Below are 20,594 nucleotides of genomic sequence, written 5' to 3' on the forward strand. Positions count from 1 at the left end.
GTGACCTCATCTGGCCACCAATATGAAAAGTTTCTGAGGGCATCACTGCCAAAGGGTCAGAAGATGAATTATGATATTTTTACCTTTTCGAGTTCGGAACAGTCACTGAAATAATGTGAAACCAGCTGAGAACTTTGAAGGAGAAATGTCTCTCTTTTTGGTTGAACCACTAACCCACAGACACCTGAAACATAACAAGGAGCCACATCCAGAGTTCTTGGAAGGGGTCATAGGCCAAAAAGATTGAGAACATTTGCTTTAATTTTTCACCAATGCAATTTAATTATAAACCTATGATCTGAAAAGTGCCTAGTCACTTTGTGATTTCTAGTACCAAAAAATTGCATTGAGTACAATAGAGTATCTGTACCTAATTACATTCCACCAATGTAAACGTCCAAGTAAACTGTATGAAGTGAGGGAAATAGATAACAGTATGCCCTGACACCCTCGAGTTTCCTTGAAAGTCCAAAAAAAACAAAAAAAAAAAAGAATATAGCCAGCATATAAAGTGTGTGTTTCAGTGCATCTGCACAGTGAGTTGTCGTGGAGGCAGTCAGGTACAGTCCAATGTACTTTTCAAGTTTGCACTGTGCAAATTCACAGTATACATCACACCACCATTCAGCTCTCCCAACTTTGACAGAGGCTGGCATCAGTCATCAGCATCATATCTGATTACTTTGCGCAGACCATTAAATTTAGCGTTGCCGCCTCCTAGCGGATTCATTGGCCATGAACGACCAGAAGTTTTCTTTGCAATGAAGGTTTAATTCGATAACAGTTTTATTTTCTATATAGTGTTTTGTTTTATTTATTTTTTATTATTAGGCTAGCTACCTTTGTTGTATTGCGATTTTATTCATCTGGATTCAGCGATTTCCAGTGGTAGAACATTTAGTCTAGACTTCTGGCAACAGAAAGTCAGCCTGGCGATGGATTGTGTTGTCTACGAGCTTCACCTTCAGCTGGACAAATAACCGAAGTTGTGGCCACCAGCAGACTGCCTCTGGAGAAGAACATGGAGGAAAGTGTTCACTGTGGTGAGGCCGTCCATGCGCTTTGACAAGGTATGTGCTTATGGTATATTACAGATATGCAAGCATTGTATTTTCATGTGCAACGTGTGCGTACTCACGTGTGTGTGTTTTTGTCATGCATGCTAGAACCTTTTCAGACAAGTTATTATTATCTGTATTAATGCATGTCAGTTAAACTCATTAACGCTTATTTGCTCGACGGTGCTCAGATTGTCATAGTGTAAAAATGCTTTAACGAGGAAAATCATGCAGATGGGAGTTCTGTCAGGTTTTTGTTTTTAGAATGATTCTTTTATAAACCGCGTAAAGGACAATGGAAATGTTCATTTGTTTGCGGCGCTATGAAAAGTCATCAAACTCATTAGGGTTCATCTTGAGGGAACCTAAATCTACCCCTTTCGCGGAAACAGAGGCATAGGAGCCAGTCCAGTGTAGTTGATATTACTACCACTAGGCAGAGCCCTAAACCTTCCTATAATCCAGAATATCAAGTGGAGCTGATCCAGTGATAAACTGTTATAGGACCTGAAACCTCATCCCCATTCTCCTGTTGACTGTGTTCAGTATTATCAAGAGAAAACAGACTTATGATTACACCACATCCCCAGTAGATATTTATTTCTTTTTTGTGGTTGTTTCAAAATAGCTGCAACATATAATGTATAATTGTGTTTCCACAGCTTGTTGATCCATGGGGGTTTTCTTTATACCTTTGTCAGTTTAGAAAGTAGCCGTTGTGGTGTAACAGAGATCTGGGGGATGAGAGGCAGTAGAGGTGAGAACGGGGTGAAAGGGACAGCAGATGGGTGCTGAGGGAGCTCAGCACAGATGGACAATAGGTAGGAGATGGCATTTCTACCAAGGACATAATAAACAAATAGGAAGGCTAGGTTAGGTAACCCAAACAACACTCATTCTTCCTAACAGTTATATACTAAAGCATGAATAATGCACCATAACAGGTCAAAGATAGGAAGCTGAGAAGAAAAGTAAGCATGGGGAGATTTAGATGAGCTAGATATGTTCTAAAGATTATATCTGATGCCCGCTTTCCCATCTAGCCTGTCATATAAGTTGTCTATGTGACAAGAAGGGAAGAGAGAGAGAGAACTCAAAGCAAGAGAAGAGAGGAAGAAAAGCCCATTTTCCACCCCGCCCAAGTAAGTCATCATTCCTCTGTGATTCATTGTTACATTCAATCGGAAAACCTTAGCAATTTAAATACATAATGAGGAAAAATGAGGATTATTATCAGACTCAGACTCTGTACTCACAGGCAAACAGTTTACGACAGGAAGGTTACAGCAGGATTCTTTGGATTTCTACCATAAATGTCAGATGTTCAGAATTAGTCTCTGAGTTTTTAATGTAATTATGCAATATTGAAGTCAGGCAGAGGGTTGCATCTTTGCGTTTTGTCAGTGTTTTGGTGTTTAGTTTGACACAAATGGACATAGTGACAGAAGAGGTGGGTAGTAAGTAAGCGTAGTGGGTGCACTCCTGAGAGGAAGTTACTTTAAATCAGCTCAGTGCGACCATCCTAATTTTAATAGCAGTTACACGTATGGCTATTTCCAGTTTCTCAAGCATAACATGTTTGGTTCTCTGCATTTTAAACTAGTTGAGGAAGAAAATGTAAGCATGTACTGGAGCAAACAATGTAAAAAAAAAAAAAAAAAGGTGTAGTTCACATCAGAACTGAGCTGATGTAAGTGGTCATGACGAAAGAGCCTGAAGATCAGGAAACAGCTAGGAAGGAAATCCCCCTTACAGGAACTGCTAAACAAAGATAGGAACGCTTATTGGAAAAAACAAAAATAACAGATTCTCAGGTGGGGAAGATACACTTTGCAATGGCACTGTAGTTTCTTTTTGACTGACTTCAGTGTCTTTTTAAATTCACTGGCAGTAAGGTTGTGCCAGATGCTGTTAAATGTAACTTGTGCAGGGGCAGAGAAACCAGATGTGTTAGGACAGTACCCTCATGTTTTCCACATGTGTGTGGTTGCACATGCTATGTCTTGGATGCCCTTCAAAGGTAAGCCAAAAAAAAAAAAATGCTGCCAGCAATCAGTCTGCACTATATTCTGTCTGAGGCGCCTGAGCACAGTTTTTGCATCAGAAAATCTCATGTTGACTTTTCTGATGCCTTTAAGACAGCAAATGAGATTTAAGAAAGATCCAGTCATGCCCACTTGTGAATTTCTGAACAGAAACTAAGCACCTATCAGAGGAATAAATGCATTGTGTATTTTAAGATTTTGTTTTCATGTTTATTTTATAAGAATAAGAATAAAGGGTGCCTTCCACTGGTCTTCACCTTACAGTGGTGGAGGAGCTTTTTGCACATATGGTCCTGGGAGCTGAGTTGTTCAAGGCAGTAGCTGCTGCTGGGGAAGACTTGCTTGCAAAATTTACCCCCAAGTGAAAGTTCAGACTTACGGCAAAGCTCATAAAATGTCTTTAGAGAAACAAGGCCCTGAACCTGAAGCATAGCGTGAAAGTAGAACTCCTAAGTAAGCACCCGGTGGTCAGGACACCCTTGTGAACTTGTTTAAAGGGCTTTGCAATGCAGCCCTAAAATCATTCTTAGAACCTTCTGCCTGCCGTGGGGAGGGGCTAGCCCAGACTTGTAGGGCTTATCCTATGAAAATCTATTAAACACTAAAAGGTGTCTGGTATAGCATGGTCTGAGGTTAACCATTGGTTAACAATGAGTGTTTGTGATTAGGGGCTAAATTATCCCAAGGTCAAGCCCTTAGTCCTTATCCTTAGCCCCAGACTAAGAATATCCAGTGTGAAAAGCCCTCTATAGTTTATTCAACTTACTGTACTCATAATTCAGAACACATACATCCCAACAATAAGCACAATTGTTCAGCATGCATAAATTTTCATCTGTTTACTTCATAAGTATTTGAAACCAAAAGTATAGCACATCCTGAAGTATACAGTCCACATAACCTCTTGTCCAGAGTGTTTCCTCACGGCACTGTTTGGCTTTGATAGAAGTAACACAACAATGCCTACCTTTCTGCTGTGGTCAACTCTTCTGTGCCAACTAAATGATCAACTATCAACTCATTGTGCACGTTTCTTTTGATTTTTTGTGTTCTGTGCAAACTTGACCAGCATTATTGATCATTTTATGTGAATAGAGCACATACAGTTGAAACTCAATGAGGTAACTGAGTAAGCCAAGGGGGCATGGAGGCTAGGTTTTCAGAAAGGAAAAGCTGTAAGAAATTATTTTGAGTGAGGGAACATAGGGGTGACCTGGCAGGACTGCTTACCATATATAGTAAAAGAGGCAGGGCACCAGAATGAAGTTTTAAGTGACACCAGTTGGAACAATATCTTTTAAATAGTTTGTAGCAGTTATCTGCACTACATATATGTGAAGGTGGCTGAGAATGAGCAGCATGGAGACTTTTTCCGAAATGCTTTAAGAACTATTGAGAAAGCCAGAGATTGAGAAAAAGATCGAGAGGTTTTCTCCATCTGGGTAACATTATTCAGATTCCTTAGTGCTGGATATTTGATGATGCTGGCAAAGAAAGGAGAGTGAGGCGTGGAGACAGAGTGAGGGAAAATGGGGTGAGAGAAAAGATATGGGTAGGAGAACCAGAGGAGGGCGCTGTTCTCTCACAGAGACTATGTGGGCTTGACTGCACTCCCCAAAAATGTACAGAACAGGAGGGAACGAAAGAAGTCAGGAGTTCGATGGTCCATGCATTATGGCATCCAAATGATAAATATCTGCAGAGTGACATCATGATCTAAGTTACCCCATCAGCGGTGGGAGACAGCCATGATGAGACAGGCAGTCGTACTGTGAAACACCTCCATAACTCACATCCCATGTGAATCTGTCTCAGCTTGTGGCAGAAAAGGGAGGGAGCAAACTAAACAGGGAGGGAAGGAAAGAAAGAATGTACTGGGATCTCATCATGTGATTTCTGTTTTTTTCCTCCCTTTTTTTATATAGCTGCACAGTGATTACATGTTTGTAGTGTGGGGCTCTTAGCAAGTTTTTCCAGACCCTCTCAGCTCTCTGTTTCTCTGGCTGCTTTTTTTTTCTTCTCGCATTATCCAACAGCTTACTTTCCCTTTACTTTTTTTTGTGTGTGTGTGTGTGTGACGTGTGAGAGGAGTTCCTGCTCTTGTTTCATGCTGTATAGCTTAGAGGGAAGGAGAGGGAGTCACAGGAGAGGCGGACATTTACTTGACCTGTCAAAGGGAAGATGAATTGAAGGTATAAACAAGAGTGACTGTTGGTGTTTTGGCCTGAGTGCGTATGCTTCGCCCTCACAGGGGAGCCAGCCGAGGAGGAGGAAAGACGAGGAGAAAGAGACTCAAGCAGAGAGAAAGTGAGAAAGTGACTGACGTGGAGGGAGAGAGAAGAGGATAAATTACCTAATTCTGTCACCCATATGCAAAGGTGGATGACAAGTTGCAGTTAAGGAGTCTATCTGAAACAGGGGGAGGAGCACCAGCCTGGTGGTGGGGGGTGGACCACCAGTTCAGTCTTCTTCAAGCAACAACAGGACAGGATGAGGTACCAAGGCAGGGTAAGATCCTGACTACCACGATGCTCCTTGTTTTCCTTGTTGTGTTTTCATGATTAGTGCTGCACACTGACTTGGTTTTAAGAGTGTGTGAAGTCTGTCATTACACACTGAAGCACAAGAACAAGAGCCAATCCACCAATTCACTCTATTCATTCATGTAGGGAAAACAGAACAATGAGTCTTTTTTCTGCCTGTGTATGACTCAGTGTGTTGCTTTTATTCAAGCAGTCCAAATCGGAACTTGGTATTTTTCCACCATATCCATTACTGGCACATCAATAGCAGAGAGGCAGCTGTGGCACCAGAGCAGCTCGCCTTGGGACAGAGTGGTCGAGCATGCCTTATAAGGAAGACAATCCGAATGTAGTGGGCCCAGCAGAGCTTAGTCATGAGGCCTGGAGCCAAGTCCCACTGTCGGGTTAGTCTCCTCGCTGGTTGTCACTGCTGCTGTGCCCACAAACCTGCAGATTTTTCACTGAACGTTCCTGGTACTCAGAGTAGGTTCCCTATGAGGCAATCAGTCACTTCCACTGCTGTAACAACCAAGCCTCATGTCAGTTCACCTACTACAAAGCTGCAAGGATTACATTGCGTTCTGTATTCTGGCTCCATCACTGTCCCGTAGCCACAGTGCCTCCATGAATATGGTTTCCTTTACCACAGTGGTGGTAGTAGTAGTCTTCCTTCTTTTTGGAAGTGTTTTTGATTAAACTTCTTATAATTAAAAGATTTCTTTCCCCCACATGTTATGGTGATAAAATTCCTGGGCTAAAAAGTAATAAAAAGTTACTTATGAGTGCTGAGAGGTAGCTTCTCAAAAACAATGTTTCCTCTGTTTTTGAGTTTGTGCTCTGTTGCTTGGAAAGTCAGATGTATCTGTGCACATTTAGTGCTGTCTGGAAAAAACAAGCCAACTTTACAAGATTCTTACATAAATTTGGATGTGTCGGACACTGGGACGGTGGCCACTGTGCAGCAGCAACTGCAGCAGCAGCACTTTGCAGCTACTTTGCTGCTATCAGCTGCTATCTTAATAGCATCACAGCTGAACATAAAAGGTGTGGGATCTGGGGAAGATGGAATGAAAGATCCATGCCAAAGGAGTCTGTTAGGGTTCAGAGCCAGGTAGCACTGGTCAGTGTCACCTACCATGAAAGGTTGATGTGTATGCTAAACACATGGAGGTGCTTTCTAAGCTTCTTAGTAACATGCAAACCCACTTCGAGCTATGTGATATAATTTGTGATATGCTGCAATGACACGCACGGATAAAAGCCAAGCTTACAAAAGCAAATACATTTTCTTGTGCAACTGGTTACAACTGCACCTTCATTATATCCCCCACAACTTCAAGTGTTGTAAGGATCATTTTTTGTCTGCACTGCTCCTTATCCCACTTTTTCTGTGGAGGTGTCAAGAATGGAAGTGAAAATTTCTTGTTGATCTGCTATGCAAAAACACATATCCTCTGTGCTGGATTTAAAAGCATGCACAGCTGCCGACACCCACACAGAAACATTTAGTGACATCCACTAGATGCCTGCCCTAAACCTGACCCTAACATTCCTTAGTTGTATCCTTTGGAAAATCTGACTGTGAACTGCAATTACTATCTGTAGGAAGTCCACCTGCAGGAGTGGGAGAACAATACTCCAAGGTGAAGCAGAGAGGAGGGGGGTTGCAGTGGAAGCGTTCAGTGACTCCTTTGCTCTCACTTCTTGGCTATCTTCCACTGTTGTCCTCTTGTTTTTTTAAGGATTTTCCTGCATTCAGTGTTCATAGATAATGACCTTCTACCGGCGATTACAAGCCAAATGAGACCCTTGAGAGGCTCTTGCATTCAAGAAAAACAGAAGTCCTTTGGAAGTCTATCCCCTTTGTTCCACTTTTCTTTTTTTCTTTTTTAAAAAAAATGAATTTGTAAAGGAAAACAGCAGGGCTCTTTTCATGAATGTACGTGTGACACTGAAGACGTGCGGCAGGTTTGGCTGGGGTGTAGCGCATTGAACTGTGTCTGGATAGTTATCATCAGTAAGTACTGACTGCTGATGTTTTTATCTCCTCATATGGATGTATGTGTGCATGCCTGTGCATGTGGATGTGTGTGTAATATCGACTGGCAATTTTTTCATGTCTGCGCTACAATGTTTGGCATCACAGTGAGGTTGACATGTACACACACTTTCCCTGTAGCGTTGGTTAAATCCTATTTGGGGATATAGAGCTGTGTGTACTGTTCATACATCAAAATACACTATCCCACCATCGCACAACAGTAGAGTCTGTCCTTTCTGTTTATCATTTGGATTCCTTAAATATCTTCAGTGTTTTTAATCTTGGCAAGTCTTGGTGGGACTGTTCTTTGCGTGTTCACAGAGTATTTTGCTGATGTGGTCGGTAAGTCTCGAGACATTTGTCCTGATATTTTGAAGATATTTCTGAAATGCATAGCCTGTCTGTCTTCATAACTGGATCTTGTGATACATTGTGTCGCAATTATTGTAATGTTGAGCACCAGATGTTAATTCCTCTCTAACTGGGTGAATGTATCATGCCTCAGATGAAATTGAAATAAGCTTAGTGTGCCCCTTGCTGGTCAGCAGCTGTAAGTACATCTGTTGGAAGGTTATCGGTGGCAGGTGCTTCATTTCTGTTATGTTTCCTTTTCTGTCCTCCTGCAGGAGGTGGATATTGAAGGAAGGGTGCGTCTGGTGATGGAGAGTGCACTGACAGCTCGCGACAGGGTTGGGGTGCAGGACTTTGTCTTGCTGGAAAACTACAACAGTGAGGCGGCCTTCATAGAGAACCTGCGGAGACGCTTCAGAGAAAACCTCATCTATGTAATAAAGCACAGTTGTCTTCATAATTATGTTCCAAAACAGCTCAGCTGGTGTGGTGAAACATATTTGAATGTGTTCTAATGTTTTGGCTCAGACGTATATTGGCTCAGTGCTGGTGTCGGTGAACCCTTACAAAGAGCTGGAGATTTACTCCAAACAGCAGATGGAACGCTACAGAGGGGTCAGCTTCTATGAGATATCACCACACATGTGAGTCACTCAGTGGACATTTTGTTTTTCCCACTATCGTCCACTGTCAACTGCCCAGCTAATGGTCATATGACTGTTGAGATAATAAACTGACTCTCTCAATCTCTGATCAGACAGGATTTATTGAGGCATGACTGGTTTTTTATAGATTCTCATTATTTGTAGCGATGTAACTTTGTAAGATGATGAGATGATGAGAGGCAAACAACTCATTTTAAATTTTTTAAAACTCTGTAATAGAAAAAACAAAACTTTGATTGCTTTCATTTGATTGAAGTGTTACAGTGATCTGTAGTTGAAGGTGCTTTTGTGTGTTCCCTCAGCTACGCCGTGTCAGACAACACATACCGGGCCATGCGAACTGAAAGGAAGGACCAGTGTATTCTAATATCAGGTGAGAGTGGAGCAGGTAAAACAGAGGCCTCCAAGAAGATCCTCCTATACTACGCTATCACCTGCCCCACTAATGATCACATGGCTACCCTTGGTGACCGCCTACTGCAATCTAACCCTGTTCTGGAGGTATTTAGCTTTTGGCATAATTGAAAATTGAACAATCACAGTTTTATTTGTCTTTAACAGTCTATGATATTAGGTTGAAATCTGATCCCCATTGACGTTTATAAATACTTTTAAATGTTTGTTCCTGTTTGATGATTTTATTGTTGCTCTTGATTTCACTTCCTCCTTGTAATTTCCTGGTTCTTTTCCCTTGTGCAGGCATTTGGCAATGCCAAAACACTGAGGAATGACAACTCCAGCCGCTTTGGGAAATACATGGATGTCCAGTTTGACTTTAGAGTAAACACTTTTTGGCTTTCCTGCTCTCTATAGTTAGAAGCTCAAACCTTTTAACCTCTGTTCAACAGTTGCTATCCGCTCCCATCTTTTCTGTAACTTCTCCTAGGGGGCACCAGTGGGCGGTCACATCTTGAACTACCTGCTGGAGAAATCACGTGTAGTACACCAGAACCACGGTGAGAGGAACTTCCATATCTTCTATCAACTTCTGGATGGAGGGGATGACAACCTGCTCAGCACACTGGAGTTGGAAAGAAACCCTCAGAACTACCACTACCTGGTCAAGGTGCATGTGCTGCTGGTGTTTACTTACTTTACTTGTTTTCAAACCAACGTCTATTCAATTATATGATCATTTGTGGTTTAATATTTAATTATCTTGTTCAGGGCAATTGTCCTAGACTCAGCTCTGTCAGTGACAAGAACAATTGGAAAGTTGTGATGAAGGCCTTGCCTGTTATTGGCTTCACTGAGGAAGAAGTCCAGGTCAGTAACCGTCACACCACTGAATGACTGTTCTGAGCTCAGGCATTACTGTAGTCACTCATGCTGTCTGGTGTACCACATTTGCCACATTAAAGCGGTATGAGCAATGCTCTTACATTTGCCTTACACTGGGAATATTGTTTTCTACCACCAATATGCTGACTGTTTACCATCCAACATATCTTTACGCAGTGCAAACATCACATTTCTTAACTTCATGAGAGCAATGAGAACATCTCCACATCCTTAAGGATTAGGATTTTTAGGCATTTTTTTACTTTGTAAAACATCCACAAAGGCTGTTTTGGACATTTTGAGTCTTGCATGTTTCACATCAACTTCCTGCCTGAAACATTTATGGTGACCATTTAAATATGAAGGTTATTTTGAAAAGCTTAAAATGTAGACTTTCTCTGGTCCTGGTTGTATATTGATGATCATATTCTGAGTGACTATCCCAACATTCATTTAGTTAAAAAACAGTTCATCTGTAAAGTTGTCGTTAACTGTTTTTCTCGTGTCTGACCTCAGAAATTGCTGAATATCATCGCCAGCGTTCTCCATCTGGGGAACACTCAGTTTGGGGAAGGGGAGGAAGGAGAAACTTATATCACCACTGAGACACAGATAAACACTCTGGCGAAGGTCAGAACAGTCCCTCCAGTATTAGTGGATGTTCAAATATGCACATAAGCTTGCTAGAAGGCACAGCTGAGAACAGATGTGTTGTTGTTTTCCAGCTGCTGGGTGTTGATGGCTCAGCCCTCAGGGAGGCACTCACTCACAAGAAACTCACTGCCAAAGGAGAGGAGGTGATGCTCTTTTAGTTTATGTTCATCGTGTTTTTGTTTTGGTGTGTATGATTCTATAACTTTGTCTCGTACTTGTGCATCACAGATGATCAGCCCACTAAATTTTGAGCAGGCGATGTCTGCCCGTGACGCCTTGGCCAAGGCTGTGTATGGTCGCACCTTCACTTGGTTGGTGGAGAAGATCAACCAGTCACTGGCTCTGAAGGTGCAGTAACACATCTGATAACAACTCAAAGGGAACAGTGGAAAGTCCATCCTCATGTTGGAAGCTGTTGCGGGTTTAACCATTGATTGCATCCTGTGTACCTTGTATGTTCTGCAGGATGAACTCCACCACAGCAGTAAGAGCTCCTCAGTTATAGGTCTTCTAGATATCTACGGCTTTGAAGTCTTGCAACACAACAGGTATGAGTTTTTAGCAATTTCCAGTCGCAGTCTGTTCAGTGTAAAAGGTCACGTTTAATGCAATGTTTTTCCATCACGTTTGGTCTGTGTGTATAAATTTAATAACCCGAGTGTGATTTATACAAGAGACAGAATAACTAATTTGACATGCATTATCTTTATGTGTAATGCTCGATCAATCAATCAATTGAATAAAAACATTACATTTATATAGAAGTTCCCCTTAACTTTATATGTGCTGTTTATGTTTACATTAATTTAGTGTAATCAGGCTTAAATGAAATAAATAAATGAACAACATAGGTTATTTGATTTTATTCTATACTTTTACATTTAAATTACAATTTACAATTAAAATACCTAAACTAAACTCAGCATTTTTGGCATAATTATTATGTGATTGAACCAAATTCTTTGTTAGAAGTGACTTCTAAAGCACATAGCTTTAACATGCATTTGACCTCATTTCTCAACACAGTTTTGAGCAGTTCTGCATCAACTACTGCAATGAGAAGCTCCAGCAGCTGTTTATTGAGCTCACCCTGAGATCTGAGCAGGAGGAGTACGAGACAGAGGGAATTGCAGTGAGTGCTTTATTGGTTGGGTAGGCAGAACAAATAAGTTATATATACATTGATTAATATTTATACTCCTGTGCTAAAAAAAAAACATTGTTCTCCTCCAAATTTTTCCCAGTGGGAGACGGTGAAGTACTTTGACAACAAGATCATTTGTGACCTGATAGAGGAGAAGCACAAAGGCATCATCTCCATTCTGGTGCGCATGACAGCTCCTAGTTTACATGTTTGTATACGGTGTTATCTTACTCTTTGTCACTGTAGGTAAACATTGTCACCGTTTGTTTCAGGATGAGGAGTGTCTGAGACCAGGAGAGACCTGTGATGTCTCCTTTTTAGAGAAGTTGGAAGACACACTGGGCGGACATCCCCATTTTGTCACGTAAGCCCCATCTGATATCAGATATTATTTTTTACATACAATGCAAAATTCTTCTACAAAGCTTCTGCTTCTAGCTTTTGTACATCTCAGTGTCTGTGTGTGTCTTTCAGTCACAAGTTGGCAAATGGAAAAACTCGCAGGGTGATGAGTAGGGAGGAGTTCAGACTGCTGCATTATGCTGGAGAGGTCAACTACAATGTCAGTGGTAAGATGTAACTTCTGACTAGATCAACCAGTTTACTGTTTTTATACATTCATTCCCTTGTAAGAGATGACATATATTTAAGAGCATGTCCCACAACCCCCCTGACTCCTTAAAGATATAATATGTAACATATTAAAATGTCTGAAAATGTTTGTATTTTCCAACATCTTCAAACCCAGACAAATCTGTACTTTTATTCAAGGTGACAGTGCATTTGGCCGCCTGTCACTATAACTTCCAAGAGAGAGTCAGAGAGTGAGGAAGGAAGTCTGTGAATATGACTCAACATAAGGTTTATAAAACTTTAAAACATTACCTCCTCTGTGAGCATTTCTGCCTGAGTCGTGTCAGATCAACAATGGTGGTTTCCAAAAATAAAGACAAGAACTCTTATGATCTAATGCTACTTAGGTCCTTTGTTTTGATTGTGTCCCCTGAAGACAACCTGCATGTTTTGATTTTTGTCATGCAGGATTCCTCGACAAAAACAATGATTTGCTGAACAGGAACCTGAAAGAGGTGAGGATAAAGACATTTTCAAGGTAGAGCCTCACCGCTGCCTGGGTGAAGAGGAAGAGAGGTGCATGTCACATTGACATGTGGTTGTGTGGTTTGCTCTCCATTCAGGTCATGTGCCAGTCAGACAACCAGATCCTAAGGCACTGTTTCCGCAGAGAGGAAGTGATAGACCAGAAACGCCCTGAGATGGTGAGAATTCTCCCTCTCTGTTAGCTGTTTTTGATGTGCGTTCAACTCATATTGAGTATTGCTGTGGTTATACAGTAATAAGGACTTCATAACTTCTGAACACTTTTTTCTCATCCTTTAGGCTGCCACTCAGTTTAAAAACAGCCTGATGAAACTTATGGAGATCCTCATGTCTAAAGAGCCATCCTATGTGCGCTGCATCAAACCTAACGATGCCAAGCAGCCAGGTATATTTTGAAATATTCATTTGTTGCTTATTACGGTACTGATATTCTCAAATAAAAGCTGTTTTTGAAACAATGTTACTTTTGCTGTAATTACTTACTTGGCAACACAAATTTCCACACACTTATCAGTGCAACATAGTCACAACACTTTTCATCTAATTTTTTCATTTGATTAGAAACATTCGCTCACTAATTGATTCCCCTGGATCTACTCTGTCTTTCTCTTTCAGGAGTTAATGCTATTATTAATAAAACTAAAGGATTGGTTGTCCTGGTTGTTTTCATTTGATGGTAGTGATAAATGAAGGCCTCTCGACAACATGCTGTGTGTAATCTAATGGGTAGTAATTCTATAGCATAGTATCTGTGCCATAATATTTGCCTCAAGTTTGTTTCTGTCAGTAAATAAGATCTCTCCCTGCAGGAAGGTTTGATGAAGTTCTGGTCAGACACCAGGTGAAGTACCTGGGCCTGATGGAAAACCTGAGGGTCAGAAGAGCTGGTTTTGCCTATCGACGTCGCTTCGAAGCCTTCCTGCAGAGGTGACTGACCTTCTCTCCGAATGACTTATAGCCTGAATCAGTTCTTTTGTTGCTCCATGTCCAGCCTTCTCTCATTTTAATTATGCACAAAAATGACCTTAGGTATAAGCCCCTGTGTCCTGAAACGTGGCCCAATTGGCATGGCACACTTGCAGAGGGCGTCTCGACACTGGTCAACCACCTAGGCTACAAAGCAGAGGAGTACAAACTGGGAAGGTAATGTATTGTTGGAGAGAGACAGAGAGTATAGAGTGGGAGAAGAGTTTGGTAACTGCTCAACGGCTACAACAGATTACGTGGCCACCCAGGCTGAATGCATGAGTACAAAGTACTCATACACTATATGTATTGGGACACTCGACCATTACACCAACAATGACTTTAATGACATTGCATTCTAAATACATAGACAGCATTGTAGCTAGAACAAGACTTCCACAAGTCTTTGTAGTGTTTCTGTGGGAATGTTTGCCCATTCATGCAGTAGAATGTGAGGTCAGGCACTGATATTGAATGAAAAGGCCTGGCTCACAGTCTCTGTTCCAGTTCATCACAATGGTGTTCAGTGGGGTTTAGGTCAGGAATCTGTGTGGGCCCTTCCACACCAAACTCATCCAACCACGTCTTTATGGAGTTTACTTTGTGCACTGGGGCACAGTCATGCTGGAATAGAAAAGGGCCTTCAACAAACTGTTGCCACAAAGTTGGCAGCATAGCATACCACACCTGGATTCAATAATAAAGAGGTTTGTCCAAATACTTTTGTCCATATCGTTTACATAAAAGCAGTTTAGATTGAGGTGTTCATCAAATGGTGTGTGCTTCTGTGTTCATCACAGATTTCTTTGTCCTCTTTCTGCAGGTCAAAAATCTTCATCCGTTTCCCAAAAACTCTCTTCACCACTGAGGATGCACTTGAAGCAAAAAAGCCAGAGATAGGTGAGTAGCATTTGGAAGGATTGTGCACACTGGAGTGTCAGAAAGTGAAAAAGAAGCAAATTACTCTCAGTCAAATGTTACTAATACTTATACAATAATACTAATACTAATACTAATCTATGAATCGGCTGGATTCAATGGAACATCTCAGTGGAAAAGCATAGATCCACCTTTACTCTCTGTTCTTTGTTGCAATCCAGCTTTGACACTGCAGACATCATGGAGAGGCTACAGGGAGAGAGCCAAGTACCAACGCATCCGACACGCAGGTCAGAGCAACTACCACAGCAATATGAGTTACTTCTTCAAATGGGGTTTTACTTCCATTTTTACTGTAATGTTAATTTTGGATTTCTTCCACTTTTAAATTGGGACTGTCCGATTTAAATGTACATGAATCAAAAATTCTTCTGAGTTTTCTCTTCCGTTGAGGAATGGCCCCACATGGTCCACATTCCCACTCATGTATTCTAGTGTGCAGGCTTGTGGAGTTTTTTTTTTTTTGTTTTGTTCTTGTTGTTGTTGTTTTTGTTTTTGTTTTTTTGTTTTTTGAGTAGAGTTGACGTAATTTCACCTTTCCATCATGTCTATTTTGACCTAAGCTGATTCTCTCTCAGTATGCCTTGTTACACTGTTTTGGTGTTCATATATGCCTGTATATGTGTGTATAGTGATAGTGATCCAGTCTGCGTGGCGAGGGATGAAAGCTCGCAGAAGGGCTAAGAGGCGTCGACAGGCTGCTGAGTTGATACGCAGGTGCTTGTTATATTTTATTTCTGTATGTATTTTTCCTACTGCATTTAGCATTTTTTAAATTTCCGTCCCGGTGACCGTCTTTGTTTTCAGGTTCATAAAAGGCTTCATCTACCGCCATGAGGAATACTGCCCTGAGAACGACTATTTCCTGGATCATGTACGCTACTCCTTCCTCAAGAATCTAAGTAAAAACTTGCCCAAGAACGTCTTGGACAAAAGTTGGCCGACTCCTCCTCCCTCCCTTGTTGAGGTACAAACAGACCATCCACATTCTGCTGACTGACAGCATTACATACAGATGAAAGAATGACTTCATACAAATAAGAATCTGTGGAGTCATTAACGCAAATTCTGTATTGTCATCTCCGTGATGTGCAACAGGCCTCCGAGCACCTGCGGAGGATGCACATGAGAAACATGGTCATCAAGTACTGCAGGAGGGTCCAGCCTGAATGGAAGAAGCAGGTACATGACTACAGGAACCTTAAAAGATAAATAAATCTGCTAATTTTTCATCCTTCATGATTTTCTTTTTCTTTATCCTAGATGATGCAGAAGGTTGTAGCCAGCGAGATCTTCAAGGATCAGAAAGACAGCTACCCTCAGAGTGTGGGAAGGCTGTTTTTGGACTCCAGACTGGGTACATGTCGATACATACATTCATTACCTCTGTATGCACTGAACACCATGCAAAACACATAACATTTACAGAGGCTTTCTAATTGCCTTTAATAGAACGTGAGCAAATCAATCTCAAAGTGGTCCAGACCCTCGGCAATGACAAAGTGCAGGTGGGACTGACCTTTTTTCTTTTCGATGGTGATAATAAAAGTGTTGCATAACCTTTCAGCTGCCACACAGTATTGTGTCTCCTTGTACTCCTCAGTACGGTGTTCCGGTCATAAAATATGACAGGAGGGGTTTCAAACCTCGCCCTCGCCAGCTGCTCCTCACTAACACCTTTGCTGTGCTGGTGGACAGGACCAAGATCAAACAACGGATTGACTATGCAGCACTGAGAGGTGAAAAACAGCCCTGAGTCGGCAGTGGAGGTGGTGGGGGAATTTGAGAAATGTTTCAGGTTCAGCTGTCATAATATCTCAACTACTGTACCTCCTCAGAAATACAGAAATATCGATGTAAAACGATGCTCTTGTTTCTCAAAGAAAGAGACTTTTAAATGAAAGGACAGCCATTTGTGATGAAACCAAATCAGGAGCTGGGAACACGATTGTTACAGTGTTGCTGTTGAACCAGGACAGACAGAACAGGGCTCAAACGTTTCAGGTTTTCTCTATTAAACAGGTATCTCTGTGAGCTCTCTCAGCGATGGAATGTTTGTTCTGCACATGCCCAGTGAGGACAATAAACAGAAGGTACAATAAAACACAGCAGTCATGACTGTTTACTAGTGTGCAATCTTGCAAGCGGTCTAAATGCAGCTGCGTCTCCCTTAGGGCGATGCAGTGCTGCAGTGCAACCATGTGATTGAGCTGGTGACCAAACTAGCCATGATGGCCAGCAAAGTCAACTACGTCAACATCAGCCCGGGAAGGTGAGGCCTGTCCATCTGCTTCTCTTTGTTGGTTGTTGTCAGCCCAGACAGTACTCATCTCCATATCCTGTCCTTGTTTGATACATCCTGTGTGACACGCAGTATTAGGTTTGCTGTGGCTCGAGGCAAAGAGGGAATCATTGATTTTGTCAGGGGTACAGAGCAGAAGGTGGCCAAAGGCAAGCGAGGACATCTGCTAGTGGTGAGTCAGTGGCAGTTCTGATGTCATGTGTCTCGCCTGCAGGGAAGAATGAGTATTGGGGATTTTTTTTTTCTATATTAAAAACATTTCGGCTAACTGACTGTTCACTCTGATTTCACTCTGCAGACTGCCCCTCGGATCAACAGCACATGAAGAAACAGCAACCAGGCAAAGAGTAATCCTTTTTAGCTAACTACGGGATTGCCATTCAGAAGCTATTTGTTCATTTGTAGCCAACAGGATGATACCACAAGCACACACAACATCCTCAACAGAAGGAAGATCCCTTATCATTTCACATACGTCATTACAAGAATGTCTTCAGTGTTGCAATAATTACATCTATTTTTTTCTAATGATTGGAAAATTATAACGTGAAGTCTTCACTGTTTCAAATGTTTCATATCTTTATTGTCAGTCATACAAATCTTACATAAATATATTTAAATATATCAAATATAAAATGTCCTCTGATGTAAAACACTTTGTCTCTATACTGTAAGAGAAATAAAACAAAGCACTTTGAAATAAATAGCTTGTTAATAAATATATTCATAAATAGTAAATATATCTTTGGAAAGTCCAGTAGATTGAGGGCTTGGGGGGGAACAGGAAGTTGAAAAGTGTTCTCTCTGCTTTGGCAGCTTATTTGTAATTTACAGTTAGAGGTAAGACAGAAACTCTGGGAAATACCCAAGAAAGCCCATCAATACCATGTAAAACAACTAGTTAAAAAAAAAAACCAAAAAGCTTAAATGACAGCTCGATGCATAATGTGTTGGTAAAACCAGTAAAGCACTGAAGTTATCACAACTGCTATTCCAATTTTCCTTGCGGTGCTGATTGTAGTTCAGCTTCTCTCTCTTCCCCGTTGATGTGCATGTGCATATTGCCAAGTCATGATTGCTGAGTCATGCCAGTTTTCGAAGCGAGCAGTAGGAAATCTCTTGCCAGCCTGGTGAGGTAAAGGTCTAGATCTCTCAGAATGATGTAACCCTCCACGCGGCTGTCCCATACTGTTTTAGAGACGGTGTCTGGGTTCTTGTGTGCCCGTACAGCAGGAGAGGTTGGTTTCATCCGAGAGCTCTGCACGTAACTCATCTGGAGAAGAAATCAAGGCAATTTTTGACACTCATGTCACTTCCTGTAAAGACTTTGCGTGGCCTAAGGGACAAAACGTGGGTGGGTTTCTGTTAGAAGACGGTGGATACCTGATTTCTGACTTGGCTCATCAGGTCCCTCAGGTCCAGCTGAATGTGCTTGATACTCTGAGTTAAAGTGTTGTGGGCTGCCTGTCCCACCAGCTGTTCTTTCTCTTCCTCCTCCAACTGTTTTCTCTTCCACTCCAGCATATTCCAGTAGGTTTGCATGTCCCAGAAAGCAGTGTCCAGTCGTTCCCAGTCCTGAACACAACACAAACAACAACCACATGATTACATAATGACAATGTTGCACAACCCTCTTTCGATGCTTGAAGGTCTAAAAGGGGAATTCCACTCAAATTTTTACAAGTTTTACACTCTGCAAGAGCAGACTCTCTTACAATGTCAAAAAAGATTTGAGAAATTCTCAGAAAACTGTGTTTTTGCCAAATAACAGCCAGATACTGACCGTCATATCTAGCCAACTGTAGAAATCTGTAGAAAGTAATGGCAGGTCCCTTAATTGCCGGCTTCTGTCCTCAAAATGCTTATTTCCCAACTTCTCCTCCTTCTATTAAAATGAACACAGTAACAATTAAAGATTTGTATTTGGGAAAAACTGATGCTGGATGTGTACAGAGCTCACAGTGAGAGTATTTTTCAGTACTCACATATTTATTCATCAGCTGCTGGACACGAGTTCGAGTGAACCTTGTGAGACGAAAGGAGTTGTTATATTTATTCCTCTGGAGGACTTGTGATGGAACAGAGGACTCCACACAGTTCAGTATACAGCCAAAGACAACGAAAGCCTGCCACCAAACAGCCATCTGGATCAGAGACATGACCAGGATTATGAGTTATACACAAAAACATTGATTTGCTCATTAGTTTTTCAGGTATATACCAGACTAAGAAGAAGCACTTCTGCCTGTGGTACTGTAAAAGTTACACTACGGCATCACTTCCAACACAAAATTCAACATTTCGGTAAACAGAATGGGAACTATTCACAATTAGTATCTGAAAGGAACTACATTAATATTTCTGAAAGAAATTCCAGCCCACATCCTCTAATGCCCACCACATGGCATCCCCATACATGCTTTCTTTCTTATGAAATTTTGTAACTACAGTTGGTCTTGCTGCACATACATGGGAAAAGAAGCAACCTGATTCCTCTAAATGGTTTCAACATGGAAGGAAGCATTTGACTCCAGATTAAAGATTTTGCTAGCACACCACATCACTGTTGACCTATTGCAAGGGGCTGCATACCCAAACACAAAGAGTGAAGTTTAGCTTTTCTTTCATGTATTAAAAAATAAGATAAACCTTTACTAGCCCTGCAGTGGTGAACTTGTCAGTGTCACAGCAGCACAAGGATAGCAATTTTTCCTGGCTCTATCTAGCTGAATTTGCAGAAAAGAGAAGGAAATCCTCCTTTTCACTTTGATGATTTTATCCAGTTGCATCATGTGTTGTTGGTGCAACCCAGTCTTTCCGGTGAGTCAATATCTTTCTGAGGACACCATGAGATTGTTCTCTAAGGATGATGAAAATAAGCATACAGAAACACTGCAGCTGTTTGATAAGCCTTCACTTAAGGTTAGATGTGGACATCAAACAAGTAAAAATAAAATGAAAATTGTTGTTACATATGCTCATGTGGTGATAAAATACATTTTTCAAAAAATAAAATCTAAGTTAACATACATGGATATAAATGAAAAAGTCATTTCACATGTTTCCAAGGATGGCGTACTTAAAACAGTCAAACCACTGAACTCATGTCTGAAGTATGTATTATTTTTAAGACAGACTTACCTTAGAGGACCTTTGAACTCCAGTGAAACAGGAGCGAAATAACTTCATGCTATAATGAGGCTCCTGTGTACAGTTTATATAGGTTTGTCATGTTCTTCCTTTCGGTTTCTGAAAGGCCTGGAGTTTTTTTTTTTTTTTGTTTTTTTTTTCCTGTCTTTCTCTCTTGTGGTCATCAGCATGATTCATGCAGAAGTGAGTAAGTAGTTCAGTAAGAAACTAATGTAGTTTTAGGATTTTTTAATTCTCATTTTTCTCTTTCTTTGTGGGAAAAGGTTGTTTCAGGAAGACTAATTAAATCTTTAGGTGACTTGGGTCTGTAATACCTAACTATTAAAAGTGAGTATTTCAAAGTTACATAAGGAAGAA

At 41.1% G+C, this 20,594-nt stretch overlaps 2 protein-coding genes across 3 annotated transcripts; one reads left to right on the forward strand and one right to left on the reverse strand.

The window, feature by feature from the left end:
* Positions 1-764: 764 nt before the first annotated feature.
* On the forward strand, positions 765-18,072 carry myo1ca (myosin Ic, paralog a). 2 transcript variants are annotated; one of them, XM_046409964.1, is made up of 34 exons: positions 765-1,070; positions 5,355-5,410; positions 5,522-5,611; positions 8,293-8,451; positions 8,546-8,661; positions 8,985-9,183; positions 9,382-9,462; positions 9,569-9,748; positions 9,850-9,948; positions 10,480-10,593; positions 10,689-10,760; positions 10,846-10,965; positions 11,083-11,165; positions 11,644-11,749; positions 11,862-11,942; positions 12,034-12,125; positions 12,236-12,330; positions 12,803-12,849; positions 12,958-13,038; positions 13,160-13,265; positions 13,690-13,807; positions 13,910-14,023; positions 14,670-14,746; positions 14,947-15,015; positions 15,418-15,502; positions 15,593-15,752; positions 15,884-15,967; positions 16,049-16,142; positions 16,238-16,293; positions 16,389-16,524; positions 16,808-16,878; positions 16,960-17,057; positions 17,160-17,259; positions 17,386-18,072. In XM_046409964.1, the coding sequence occupies exons 3-34, from the start codon at positions 5,594-5,596 to the stop codon at positions 17,410-17,412; spliced, it is 3,138 nt and encodes a 1,045-aa protein (XP_046265920.1). In that variant the 5' UTR covers positions 765-1,070; positions 5,355-5,410; positions 5,522-5,593; the 3' UTR covers positions 17,413-18,072. The 2 variants fall into 2 exon arrangements, with proteins under 2 accessions (XP_046265920.1, XP_046265921.1); XM_046409965.1 differs by lacking the exons at positions 765-1,070; positions 5,355-5,410; positions 5,522-5,611 and adding an exon at positions 6,694-7,642.
* A 79-nt stretch (positions 18,073-18,151) lies between these two features.
* On the reverse strand, positions 18,152-20,594 carry LOC124070250. The gene is made up of 5 exons (XM_046409966.1): positions 20,229-20,594; positions 19,073-19,231; positions 18,871-18,972; positions 18,471-18,662; positions 18,152-18,360 (listed from the first exon to the last, which is right to left on the reverse strand). The coding sequence occupies exons 1-5, from the start codon at positions 20,274-20,276 to the stop codon at positions 18,157-18,159; spliced, it is 705 nt and encodes a 234-aa protein (XP_046265922.1). The 5' UTR covers positions 20,277-20,594; the 3' UTR covers positions 18,152-18,156.

The sequence above is a fragment of the Scatophagus argus genome, chromosome 14 (assembly GCF_020382885.2).
Source record: "Scatophagus argus isolate fScaArg1 chromosome 14, fScaArg1.pri, whole genome shotgun sequence".
Classification (NCBI taxonomy): Eukaryota; Metazoa; Chordata; class Actinopteri; family Scatophagidae; genus Scatophagus; species Scatophagus argus.